The sequence below is a fragment of the Cyprinus carpio genome, chromosome A22 (assembly GCF_018340385.1).
Source record: "Cyprinus carpio isolate SPL01 chromosome A22, ASM1834038v1, whole genome shotgun sequence".
Classification (NCBI taxonomy): Eukaryota; Metazoa; Chordata; class Actinopteri; order Cypriniformes; family Cyprinidae; genus Cyprinus; species Cyprinus carpio.
The window spans coordinates 18116862-18130326 of record NC_056593.1 but is presented as its reverse complement, the minus strand read 5'-3'; the positions used below and the strand labels follow the sequence as shown (position 1 = coordinate 18130326).

Sequence of the window (13465 nt, the reverse complement as noted above, 5' to 3'; positions counted from 1 at the left end):
TCAAAAATCTGGCACCGTAAGACTAAATGAACCAGTGTTTGTATTGTTAACTGCAATGTATTAAAAATCTTGTTTGGTAATTGAGTGAGTGAGTGATGTGATGTGGAGCCAAGTATGGGGACCCATATTTGGAATTTGTGCATTTCACCCATTGATAAAGACTGAAATGGGGCAGTGAGTAGTGAACACGCGCGCACACACATTCTCTCTCTCTCACACACACACACACACCGTGAACACACACACACACACACACACCGTGAACACACACCAGAGCAGTGGGCAGCCATATTGTTGCCTTGGGGTTCGGTGCCTTGCTCAAGGGTCTCATCTCAGTTGTTAAATTCAAAATTGCTAAAACTAAAACTTAAAATAGAGCTGTCAATTAAATAATGGCACATTTATTTTATTTTTTAATTAAGAAGAAAATCATGTTTGAAAAATGAGGCAAATGAAGTCAACATGTGAAGGGAGCTCTATCGCCATTTCAAATTATTCTAAAAGAAGATCGAATACACATGATAAAGACTGAAATGGGGCAAAGTATTTGCATATATGGTTGCATATACTTGATTGCATAACATAATTTTATATGTTTCTGGAGGTAAAGCGACCTGTTCGGCTCTATCAGGAGATCTTGTGCTCTTTCAGTATCGCTCACTGAAACCTTATCTCTGCTCACAGGACAAGGTCACTGTGGTGGTAATTTTCCCTTTTCCCCTACTTCCAGAATTGGTGGCTGTTTTGAACTCCAGCAGGATTGCTAGTGATTATGTTGCCATTTGAGAACAAGGGCAGTTTTCTGTACCTGCTCACAGTGAAGCACAGAGTCTGATGCTGTCTTTGTATTTCTGTTGGCATGTTTTCTGCAGATGGTGGTTGTGTCGGATGATGTTCACGAGTATGCCGTTGCCCTAAAGGACACGGAAGAGAAGATCGCCCGATGCCCGAGCAGAGTAAGACATATCAAAGTGTTATGCTCTAGTTAAATTCATAAAGTCATTCTTGTTCTTTTAAGCACAGACATGGCACAGTTCTTCATAAATTAGGCTCTGTATTTAGTTAGTATTTATATGATGATTCTTTTTGTCAGAGGCTGGATATTTTAGAAGAGTTGCAGAAGAGCCAAAAAGTGTTTGCTGAAAAGCTGAACCACCTGAGTCGCAGACTGGCCTGGATCAACGCCACCATCTACTCCAAGGTACTGCTGATGGCGCTGGCCAAAAACATAGGGTGAACCAACTGTCTCAGTGTGAGATGTTCTGAAGACTTTCAGGGCTTTGCATTTGCGATGTGCCCTATAAACTCCAGACATTTAAGGGATAGTTCACCCAAAAATTACTCCATGATTTACTCACCTGTAAGCCATCCTATATGACTTTCTTCTTTCAGATGGAAACAATCAGAGTTACATTTAAAAATGTCCTGGCTCTGCCAATCTTTATAAGGGCAGTGAATGGGTGATTTTCAATAGTCCAATAGAAGTCCAATAAACTGCGCCAATCCATCATAAAAAGTACCCCACATGGCTCCTGGGGTAAATAAAGGTCTTCTGAAGTGAATTAATGCATTAATAAAAAAAAAAAAACCAAAAACAAAACAAAATCAACCATAATCTCAAGCTTCCACTAACTGTTGTACGCACATTCATTCCGGCGGATGATGTAGGCGCAGAGGAGAGAGCAAAACAAAACACCGGTCCCGAATTAGAAGTACAAAACGAGGATTTGTAAAGAAAAATGTCAGAGGATTTTAATATAAGGCAAGAAGAGAGTGGTTTTCTTTTCATGTAAACAAAACTAAAAAAGTTAGTGGAAGCTAGAGATTACGGTTTATAAAGTTTTAAGTATGGATATTTTTCTTACACAAACTCAATGCATCACTTCGCTTCAGAAAGCCTTTATTAACTCCTCTGAGCTGTGTGGAGCACTTTTTATGATGGATAGGCGGATTTTTTTGGGATTTATTATCATTTCTTAAAGAGGTGATATTTATTTAGAAATATAAAGAAAAATAAAACGATAATTAAAACATTATCAGTTATTCCGTTTTAGTTTGTATGTATTTTTTTTTTTTTACTAATTTTCAAAAATTGCAGAAATATGAAAAATAATAAATAATCAGCTTAAAGGGGTCATATTTATTTGTTTTTTTTTTTTTTTTTTTCTGAAAAAGAAAAAAAAATCCTGAAATTTGAAACAAGAATTAATGATTTGTAATTAATGATGTTAATTAATTATTTTTTAAAAATGGTTAATGACTATTTAGTATTCAGCAACTTATAATAGACATGCTTTACAAGCAAAGAGGTTAGCCGGTTATAACGGAGGTCATTTGCAAATAAAAAAGTCCCTAAAGATACAGAAGCAAAAGGTTCAGTTCTAAGGTTCAGAGAGATGGAGCTTTAGTTGTGTAAAACTAAAATACGAAAAAGTGCATTTCAAGGTGTTGCTTGCAATTTCTGGATCTGAGCAAAAGTTCAGATGGAAGCGTGGATATATCTTTATTCTCATAATGTGTGTTGATGCAGGAGAAGATGCTGGATGTGTACTGGCTCCTGAGGGTGTGTATCCGCACCATCGAGCATTCGGACAGCACAGGCTCCCTGTTCGCATTCATGCCCGAGTTCTACCTCAACGTGGCCATGAACAGCTACAGCGCCCTCAAAAACTACTTCAGCCCCTCCAACTGCATGGAAGAACTTCCAGGTCTCTCTCAAATATTACTGGTCACAGCAGCTTCTGTGAACCTTAATCTTTCTAGAGCAGTTGTTTGTGTCAGACTCATGCTGTTGTGTGATGTTTGTCCCTCTCAGGTTATGAGGAAACGCTCACTCAGCTCGCAGCCATTCTCGCCAAACACTTCGCTGATCCGCGCATCGTTGGCACTGGTAAGAACACTACAACTCTTCATTTGCTTTGACTAATTCATAAATATAAACCTATAAATTTATAATCCGATCCATCTGTCCATCTGTCTGTCCGGTGGTCTTTTCGTTTTCTATCCTTCCATCCATCGTCCAACCGTCTGTCCTTACAACAGTCTATTTTTCCGTCTGTCTGTCCATCCATCCATCCATCTCACAATCTATTTTTCCATCCATCCATCCATCCATCCATCCATCCATCCATCCGACAGTCTGTATATTTTTCCATCCATCCATCCATCATCTTTTTATCGTTCCAGTCTGTATATTTTTCCATCCATCCACCCATCCATCCATCCATCTGACAGTCTGTATATTTTTTCCATCCATCCATCCATCCATCCATCCATCCATCTGACAATCTTTTTATCGTTCCATCCATCCATCCATCCATCCATCCATCTGACAATCTGTATATTTTTCCATCCACCTATCCATCCATCCATCCATCCATCCGACAGTCTGTATATTTTTCCATCCACCCATCCATCCATCCATCCATCCATCTGACAATCTTTTTATCGTTCCATCCATCCATCCATCCATCATTCATCCATCCATCCATCCATCCATCCATCCATCCATCCATCCATCCACCAACCATCCGACAGTCTGCATCCATCCGACAGTCTGTTGACAGTCTGTTTATTTTCCATCTATCCATCCATCCATCCATCCATCCATCTGACAGTCTGTATATTTTTCCATCCACCCCATCCATCCATCCATCCATCCATCTGACAGTCTGTATATTTTTTCCATCCACCCATCCATCCATCCATCCATCCATCCGACAGTCTGTATATTTTTCCATCCATCCATCCATCCATCTGACAATCTGCTTATCCATCCATCCATCCATCCATCCATCCATCCATCCATCCATCCATCCATCCATCCATCTGACAATCTTTTTATCGTTCCATCCATCCTTGACAATCTGCATCCATCCATCTGACAGTCTGTATATTTTTCCATCCGCCCATCCATCCATCCATCCATCCATCTGACAATCTTTTTATCGTTCCATCCATCCATCCATCCATCCATCCATCTATCTGACAGTCTGTATATTTTTTTCCATCCATCCACCCATCCATCCATCCATCCATCCATCCATCTGACAATCTTTTCATCCATCCATCCATCTGACAATCTTTTTATCGTTCCATCCATCCATCCATCCATCCATCCATCTGACAATCTTTTTATCGTTCCATCCATCATCCATCCATTCAAGTTCATTCATCCATTCTTGTCCATCCATCTATACATTCATCATCAACCAATCCACCCAACCAACCAACCATCAATCATCCATCCACATCCATGTCTGACAGTCTGTTTATTTGTCCATCCATCCGACAATCTGTTTATTTTTCCATCCATCCATCCATCTGACAGTCTGTTTATTTTTCCATCCATCCATCCATCTGACAGTCTGTTTATTTTTCCATCCATCCATCCATCTGACAGTCTGTTTTTATTTGTCCATCCATCCGACAATCTGTTTATTTTTCCATCCATCCATCCATCCGACAATCTGTTTATTTTTCCATCCATCCATCCATCTGACAGTCTGTTTATTTTTCCATCTATCTATCTATCTGACAGTCTGTTTATTTTTCCATCCATCCATCCATCTGACAGTCTGTTAATTTTTCCATCTATCCATCCGACAATCTGTTTTATTTTTTCCCCCCATCCATCCATCTGACAGTCTGTTTATTTTTCCATCCATCCGTCCATCCATCCATCCGCCCCGCATCCATTCATCCATCCATCCATCTGACAGTCTGTTTATTTTTCCATCCATCCATCCATCTGACAGTCTGTTTATTTTTCCATCCATCCATCCATACATCCATCCGACCATCCATCCATCCATCCATCCGTCCGCCCATCCATCCATCTATCTGACAGTCTGTTTATTTTTCCATCCATCCATCCATACATCCATCCGTCCATCCATCCATCCACCCATCCGTCTGCCCATCCATCCATCCATCTGACAGTCTGTTTATTTTTCCATCCATCCGCCCGTCCATCCATCCGTCCGTCCGTCCATCCGTCCATCCATCCATCCAGTTCCTTAATGGGAATTCTTTAACAAAGCTAATTCGTTTCAGCCCCAAAATCCATTCAATAATAAATTTCTTGGCTGTTTTAATGGGAATTCTTTAACCTAACTTAGGCGTTGGCTTGCACCGTTAATCACTTCACTTCATTTCTCACGTAAAGGTATAATTAAAAGCTTCCTCTCTCAGCTCTCAGGCAATATGAAGTCTTTGTGTAACGAGTTGTAGCCGCAGCATTTTCTTAATCCTGTTTAAGGTTAGGGCTATGAAATACTCTCGACTCCTGAATCATGAGCGATGTGCTATGCAAATGAACAGATGTTATTAGACACGACCCATTTGTTTAAATTTCATTTCATAAGCAGCCTTTTCATTATGTTCGCACTGATGTATTTTTTTGCATATTTATCTTGTTTTCAGTGGGCTCTGTTACCGAATACATCATTTTTAACAGCGGTTGTTGCACAGTCTGTTGAATAGCAATTCCTTTTTTTTCAATCCCTCCACCACTTTGTTTTGATCAAGGACTTCTTTCTTAACAAAGACTGAGACTTGATCAAGGACTTCTTTCTTAACAAAGACTGAGACTGAGGTGTTAGAAAATCAGTGAAGCTTCTTGTTTCATAAAAAAATAAAAAAATAAAACAATAAATACATAAAAAATTGGAAATCAGCACTAATAAATATAACAATCATGCATGCAAATGCAAAAAATAAGACTTTTTTTAAAGACGATGTGAATTGCCATTTGTTTTATTTGCTTAACTTATTTCAGAGTAAATTAAGACAGACTGGGGATTTTATAAAAAAAGAATTGAATCATAAAAAGCATTGTAAATGTTTTCTTTTCTACTTTATTTTCACACAGATATCAAAGATTCACTGATGCAGGCTTTAGCCAGTTACGTGTGTTACCCACAATCCCTGCGTGCCGTCGAGAGGATCCCAGAAGAACAGTAAGTGCTTAAGCCTGAGTTTGCATCAAAATGCAGTGATTAATCAATGTAATGCGTTACTTGTTTTCATCTCATCTTAGACCAGAAACATACTCTTTGTACTTTTGCAGTGCTTTGCAAATACATTTCAAGCTTACAATTATTTTATGTTATTTTTTTTGATGGTTTAGATTTGTATTTTATTTTGTTATTAGCGGTTAAATTTTTCTTAGTTTTGTTTTATTTTGTTTAGATTTTGATGGTTTTGTTTTGCATTTTTGGCTTTTTTTTTTTTTTTTTTTTTTTTTTTTTTTTGGTTTGATGGTTTACATTTCTTTTTGCTTTATTGATGGTTTAGTTTTGCTTAGTTTTTTTTTTTGTTTTGTTTTGCATTTTTGATGGTTTAGTTTGCCTTTTTTGGGGGGCGGTTGATGGTTTACATTTCTTTTTGCTTTGTTGTTGATGGTTTAGTTTTGCTTAGTTTTTTTATTTTTTATTTTTGTTTGTTTTGTTTTAAAAAAAACTCAATATAGCAATTTGGTAACTCATAAATTATGCCCAATTATGAAACACCTGTGCAACATGGTTCATGAAAATTGCATAAAAGCAGCCAATTAGAATGGAGCTTGTCATTTTTATAAATATCCTGCTGTTTTTGTATGCAACATGCATCAGACAACATAATTTTCATGTACAGTGTCTTATTTCTTTGGTTCAATATTTTATTTGTCTTAGTGCATTGTTTCTGTGTTTGTCTCTTTCTTTCTTTTTTTATTTTATTTGTTTAATTATTTATGATGTGATATCTCCCAGGCGGATGGCTATGATGAGGAACTTACTGGCTCCATATGAACAGAGACCTTGGGCTCAAACCAACTGGATCCTGGTTCGTCTTTGGAGGGTACGCAGCATTTCTTTTACCATCTTACACAATCCCCTCCCTACCCTTTCCACTCGCTCCTTTCTTTTTATCTTCTCCTTGCCTACCCCCCACCCCCCAATTTTGCCATTACATTTCAGCTCAGAATAGGTGCATTATATCAGGGCCATTATGCAGCATATCTCCACTGTTTCCATTTAACATTTATGAAATGGGCCTGACAAACCAGCTACTCCCATTTAGTTGTTTAACATTTATTCTGCTATCAGTGCCAAGAAAGGGTGACTTTTTAAATGTCTTAGAGAAAGCATTACTGGGTTTATTCATCCGTAAATGTAACAGGGTTACATCACCGTAAATGATTGTGGGTCTGTTCTTGATCATCTTTAGAGTTTCTTGGGAGTGTTGTTCTGTTGTTGTGGTTTTAATTTACGATTAGAACATAAAAAAATCCAGTTTGCAAATTAAGTTTCTCTTCACACAGAGCTGACTAACGTTAATATCTCACAGATCATTGGTCACAAAAGACTGATTTGTTTTCCATAGTTCTTTTAGGACACACACTCACACACAAACACACACACACACACACACGCACACACGCGCACACACACACACACACACACACACACACACACACACTCACACACACAAAATGCAGCTAAATACATTTACCACTTTTCTTCCAACTTTACACTTCCTCTGTTCACACGTTTTATTGCTAACCCTTCATTTTTAACCTTGGGTTAATGTAGTCTTGTGTTATTTAATGCAAGTGACATACGCATCCTACAACTAATTTATTTCTGACCAAACTGAGCAACTAATTCATGCTGTTCTGGTTAAAAATACATAAGTTTAAATGTGGTTGCCACTCAGCACAGCTTTGCAGTCTGTTCGTGGTCTTATACTTTATTCCTCCTGTCAGGGTTGTGGCTTTGGCTACAGGTACACACGTCTGCCTCATCTGCTGAAGACCAAACCTGAGGACGCCAACCTGCCCAGCCTGCAAAGTGAGTGACTCTTCTGTCCTCCTCCATCTTTATTTTCAGCCCATCTTCAAGCTTTAGTTTTGTTTTGTTTTTTCTGAAAACTTTTTATTTACTTTTCTGTACTTTCTGTCCTCCTATTGACTTTCTATTTGTTATATTATTTGGTAATGTTTTAATATAAAAATTAAATAATTGTAATAGAATTAAGGCTGCCGATAGATTAAAATGCAATTAAACTAGTGATATTATAGTGAATTGCATACATTAATAATGAAGATCATTCCAAAAAAAAAAAAAAAATGGCCTTAGAAGTGTTTTCTCAAACTCAGTTTTATTTATGTTCTATAATTTTTCTGACAGGATCCATCTGTCAGTCTGTCATTTCAAACTCAGTTTTATTTATGTTCTATAATGTACAAATCAAAACCCAGAACACACTAGACACAGATTTATATTTACAATAAACAGTCAGAGCACAGACTCTCAAGAGTCATTTATCATCATGACCAAACAGTAATAAAATTCATTACAAAGTTTTTCGGCTTGGTATTATTCTTAGAAATTCGGCTGAATGCTGTCAGCATCTTAGAGTTGGTTTTATTTAATATTCTGCATTAATGCCTACACTTGGGAGAGGCCTACTGGCTGCTGGAAAATTACATTTTTCAAATAATTATTTTTATATACGGGAGTTTGCAGCAGTGACAACTGCATTCTGTAAACAATCTCACACACTCATTTTCAGCGATGCCCTGCTTGTAGTGAATGGTTTTCCCCACGCAATTTGTATAGTTGGTGTTTTCCACCGATATAAGCCTAAGCCTAGCATGAGCGCTATTCTGTGTGTCTCTTTGCTTCTGATTCATTAAAGACAAACTTGCCAACTTCATATGCACACACAGTCTCAGGGTCGTAACTTTCTGTAATGTCATACAGTGCAACTTTGGTAATTTTTACAAAATGCGTTGATAATCTGTGTGTGTGTGTGTGTGTGTGTATACACATACATACACGCATATATATATATATAATACATACACATATATATATATATATATATATATATATATATATATATATATATATATATGATATATATATACATATATATATATATACATATATATATATATATATATATATACATATATATATATATATATATATACATATATATATATATATATTATATGTGTATGTGTATGTGTTACTTACTTCAGCACCTCATATGAAAAGTCTCTTTGCTTCTGATTCATTAAAGACAAACTTGCCAACTTCATATGCACACACAGTCTCAGGGTCAAGAACGTGACTGTTCACTCGTCCTTTATTTCTTTCAGCAGCCTGTCAGATCAGTACTTTTTAAGAGACCATCCATTAAGTCAAACCATCTGTTTTATCGACCAGAGACATTTCCCCTTATCAATTTACTTTAAAGCAGTATACTGTGAATTTAATCATTCAGGTCACTGCCAGCCAATTTTTTTTTATGTACATAAAAGATCAGCCTAGCTCAGGTAATTATGGATGGTAAAAACATGATATCTTCCAAGATTAGGTTCCTTTTTATGGTCAATATGAAAACATTCCGATTTTACTTCTGTAATGTGATGTAATTCAGAGGGAAACAGGATGTTCAATAAGTAACATGAACATTTTATATATCAGGAATTGATTAAAAGTGTCAATTTGCATACAAGAAGAGAGGCTAGTACCGCTAAATCAGAAGGCCAGTGCTTGCAAAGCTGAGGGGAATAAATTGTAAAGTTGTCACTTTGTGAAGAGACACTTGTATTGATGCTTCAGCTTGTCTTGTACTTGATGCATGAATTCCTTCCCTGGTCTTATGAGTCTTGTCTCAATGCTAATTCCATCTTTTTTTTTTTTTTTTTTCACTTTCATTTGCATGACGTCCAGGGGATTTGTCAATTGCTAGTTTTCAAAGTAAGTTTCGTTCTCATTTGGTAGTTTTCACCTCTGGTTGACCCTTATTAAACACTATCCTAAGTGCTGGTCTGCTCTGTTGTAGACTGAATGATTGAAGTGAATGTAAAGCAGGTTCACAGCAGACTGATTTGCATTTAGGATTGTGTCCACATAACCGTTCACCATTTGTAAAGATTCAGTTTTGCCCAAGTTTGCTCCCTTAGTCCCTTCTAGTCATGTCTTGTCCTCACCAGTAGTTTGTTTATTCCCCTCAGTAATTGGGCTAATTACTATGTGATTAATGTGTCACCTCTGTGTCATACTCTAAATTATTAGTTAATTATGCTGCTCAAAATACTGGCTGCACAGTGCAAATTCAAATATTCATCAGAATCAACATGTTATACTTGGTTAAAAAATACACTGGTTATATTATTATAAGTCCTAAATAAATTTGTCATTGTACTGTTTTCACCTAAAAAAAAAAAAAAAACATAGGTAACTAGTTGACTCAATGATCTGGTTGGAATAGTTCCCTGGTGGGATGATTGTTAGTAAATAACAACCTAGTCTTGCGTAGCCAGACCTTCAGACTGATGGCTGATGGTCTGAAATCCATGTCAGCTTTCTTTGGCCAAGGCCCACCCATGAGGCCATATGACCGACATGTCAAACAACCAATCACAGTTCGTTTAATTTAGCGGCAGGTTTCGGGGCGTGGAAATGTTGCCACAGTAACAGACCAGTGTGTAAAACTCTCAGGCGTATTTTAAGGATTCTGTGCTGCGAACTCAAAATATTTTACTTACTTTTGAGAATCCAGCGTATAGTTGATCCTGATAAGCGCTCATCGTCACAGTTGTATACATGACAGCTTTCTTCTTTCGTGAGGGGGTTTGGCGGCACGGCGTCTTTGTTTCCAGGTGGAACGTTAAAGAACGCGACACACACATCTCCCGGAAGTCCTGTATAATTCAACCAATCCGATGATGACTTTGAAACTCCTGAAGTGTTTCCACTTTTGTGTGCTGTATGCATCAGACGTTTAGCCAACGGTCCGTGGGCGTGACTTCTGAGGCTGAGACTAATAACAACCTAAACCAAAGGTTCTCAACTCTTGCCCTCGAGGTCCACTGTCCTGACTCCAACCTTGATAAAATTCACTTTCTAGTAATCCTGAAGACCTTTATTAGTTCAAGTGTGTTTGATTTAGGGTTGGAGCTAAACTCAGTGGAGATTGAAGGCAAGAGTTGAGAACCTCTGACCTAAACTTCAGTATGTTCCTTAACCAAAGCTTAGAGCACACAAGTCAACTACTTTTATGGTTGTTCTTGATATTTTTTTGAAGCCTGAAAGGTCCAGTCCGCAGTTGTTATTGCATGGAAAAGAATGACCAGAACATTCTGCAATATTGATCCTTTTTTGTTTCTTGGTAGAAAAGGGCAATTTAAAGCAATTTAAAATTGAATTGACTCAGCAGTAAAAGAGTGATTGTTTGCCGCTCACCTGGAATTCTGAAACGTGCGCATCGTGCCATAGCTGCCTATTACCTGGTCTCTCTTATCTCTTTCATTATATGTTTATTCCTCCCTTATTGCCCCCTAACCCTTATTTTCCAAGCTGCCACTTACACAGACTTCATCTAATTAAACATAAAGGTTGCATCTCTATCAGAGACCTATACCTCAGTGTCTAATGATTAGCTTTATTTAGAGCTTTATTGCCATTGCTTGCTCCTGCTTTTAACACTGTGCTCCAAGGCTTTTAGCGTGTTTGCGATCGCTGTGCTTTTCTAGATAAGGTATTAAATTACCCAGTGTCCTCTTTGTGTGCATATAATGAGAGAGAGTGCCCTTTCTGTGTTCTCTAGACATGGTCAGATAGCAGTAATAGAACGGCTAGGGGGCGGGGGTGATGGTTTCCCATCAGCCCTCTGCTTTGTTGTTTCATTATTTTATTATTTGGTGTCGTCATTCTGTTCGAATGCAATGTTCAGATCTGATTGTTTCCCCTCTTATATGTCAATGCCGGTCTGGTATTTATCATTCATCTCATTATTGAGTCATTAGGGCTGTGGGTTCAATTAAAAAAAGTAAAATTGGTTTTAAGGTATTCTTATGGGATCCAAGAGTTATGTTATGGCTAGACGGACAGTCCTTTTGTAATACTGATTGTGATGGAACGACTGTGCTCATTTACATCAACACTGTCCCTTTCTCTTATCAGCGAAAAGCACAATCACAATCCCTGTGATGAGGCATACCTGAAATTAGTACTACCTCATCACTACTGCCTTTAAATGAAGAGCATGCCTCTCCACGAAAGGCCAGTCTCTTCGCAGTGCATGCACAATGGTTTCCCCATAGGTCCAGGAAAGGAGCAGGTCGGGAATCCCATGGCAACAAAAGCAGAGTTGCCTTACCCACTCCTTTTCTCAAGAGACCGGTCTCAATGGAACATGAGTGTCCCAATAGGTTCAAGAAGGAAGTAGGCAGGGAATCCTACACTACAAGAGGTAGAGTTGCCACACCAAGTCTCTGGGACAGAAGCACAATTTGCAGCCGACTGACCGGCTCACTTTACTGTTGTCACACTGACAGAAGAAATGTTGTTGCCACACTGTCAGAAGAAATGTGCAAAAATTGTACCTGAAATACCTTGTCACTAGGGTAGAAGCCTCAGGTACCTGTACCTTATTTATGGGTGCATGTATAAGGTACAAAGGAGTACCTTTGAGGTCCTGCCCTATTAACGAGCACAGTTTTTTCTGAGGATGTACGAAAGCCACCAACTTTCGATTTCCGGACTTGAAGGGCACCCTCCCCGTGCCTGAACCTTTATTAACGCCTCCAGACCTTCACAGTCCAGTTATTAAAATGTCCTTTCAGTTCATCCTCATTCTCCTATGGACACTTGATTCCCCCTTTTTTAATTTTGAATATCATTTCAAATAAGCGCCTCTTCGGGCCTCTTTATCTGTCTTTGCTCACCCTGCCACATGATGTGATGTTAGTGAGGTTTTATACCTTTCCAAGAATCGCACGTAGAGCACTGTATATCATAAACTATAGAAAAAGGGTTGGTTTGGTCACTGTAGGTACGTTGACTGATCCACATGTGATCTTTTTCACAGACAGAAAGTCGTGATCTAAATTATTTGTGAAGTGACTACCCATAGTTTGCTTTTGTGATTGTTATACTTGTGAAAAAAACAACAACAACAAAAAAAAAAACAATGTGATGATAGACATACTGATTGAATGAGGTTTTCTCTTGCTACAGAGCCCTGTCCATCACTACTGCTGCAGAGACACATGGCTGAACTCCTTAGTCAAGACAAAGACATGGCTGCCAGTTTCCTCAATAGCGTCTTAAACCAGCTCAACTGGGCCTTCTCCGAATTCATTGGCATGATACAGGAGGTAAGAAACTTTTGCCTTCCCCCCACAGACCTTCTAATGTGTCAGACCAACAGAAAGTCCCACCTCACGCTCAAGCAGAAGCTGAAGTGTCAACACACTGAAACAAACAGAGCAATCAATAGCTGGGTTTTCATCAAAGTTGCTAATTTAACTTATGCGCAAAATTGGAATATTGCATAAAACATGTGCGAAGAAGCACCATTTCCATCCAACGAGTCAAAGAAAACAAAATCGTCACTTCCTGATAAACTGGCATTAAATATCACTCAGAAAAGTAGGAGAAGCCACTGGATATAATCATTTTCA

General features: G+C 38.2%; 1 protein-coding gene across 7 annotated transcripts in view; it reads left to right on the top strand.

Moving 5' to 3' along the window:
- The window catches only part of LOC109072041 (E3 ubiquitin-protein ligase RNF123-like), a 124268-nt gene that overhangs the window by 34450 nt on the left and 76353 nt on the right, over positions 1 to 13465 (top strand). For all 7 annotated transcript variants that reach the window (XM_042712144.1, XM_042712148.1, XM_042712146.1 and 4 more), the window contains exons 25-32: positions 873 to 956; positions 1094 to 1201; positions 2531 to 2708; positions 2816 to 2890; positions 5873 to 5960; positions 6753 to 6840; positions 7748 to 7832; positions 13020 to 13159. In XM_042712144.1, coding sequence (XP_042568078.1) covers positions 873 to 956; positions 1094 to 1201; positions 2531 to 2708; positions 2816 to 2890; positions 5873 to 5960; positions 6753 to 6840; positions 7748 to 7832; positions 13020 to 13159 — 846 coding nt within the window. The remainder of the gene's footprint in view (positions 1 to 872; positions 957 to 1093; positions 1202 to 2530; positions 2709 to 2815; positions 2891 to 5872; positions 5961 to 6752; positions 6841 to 7747; positions 7833 to 13019; positions 13160 to 13465) is intronic.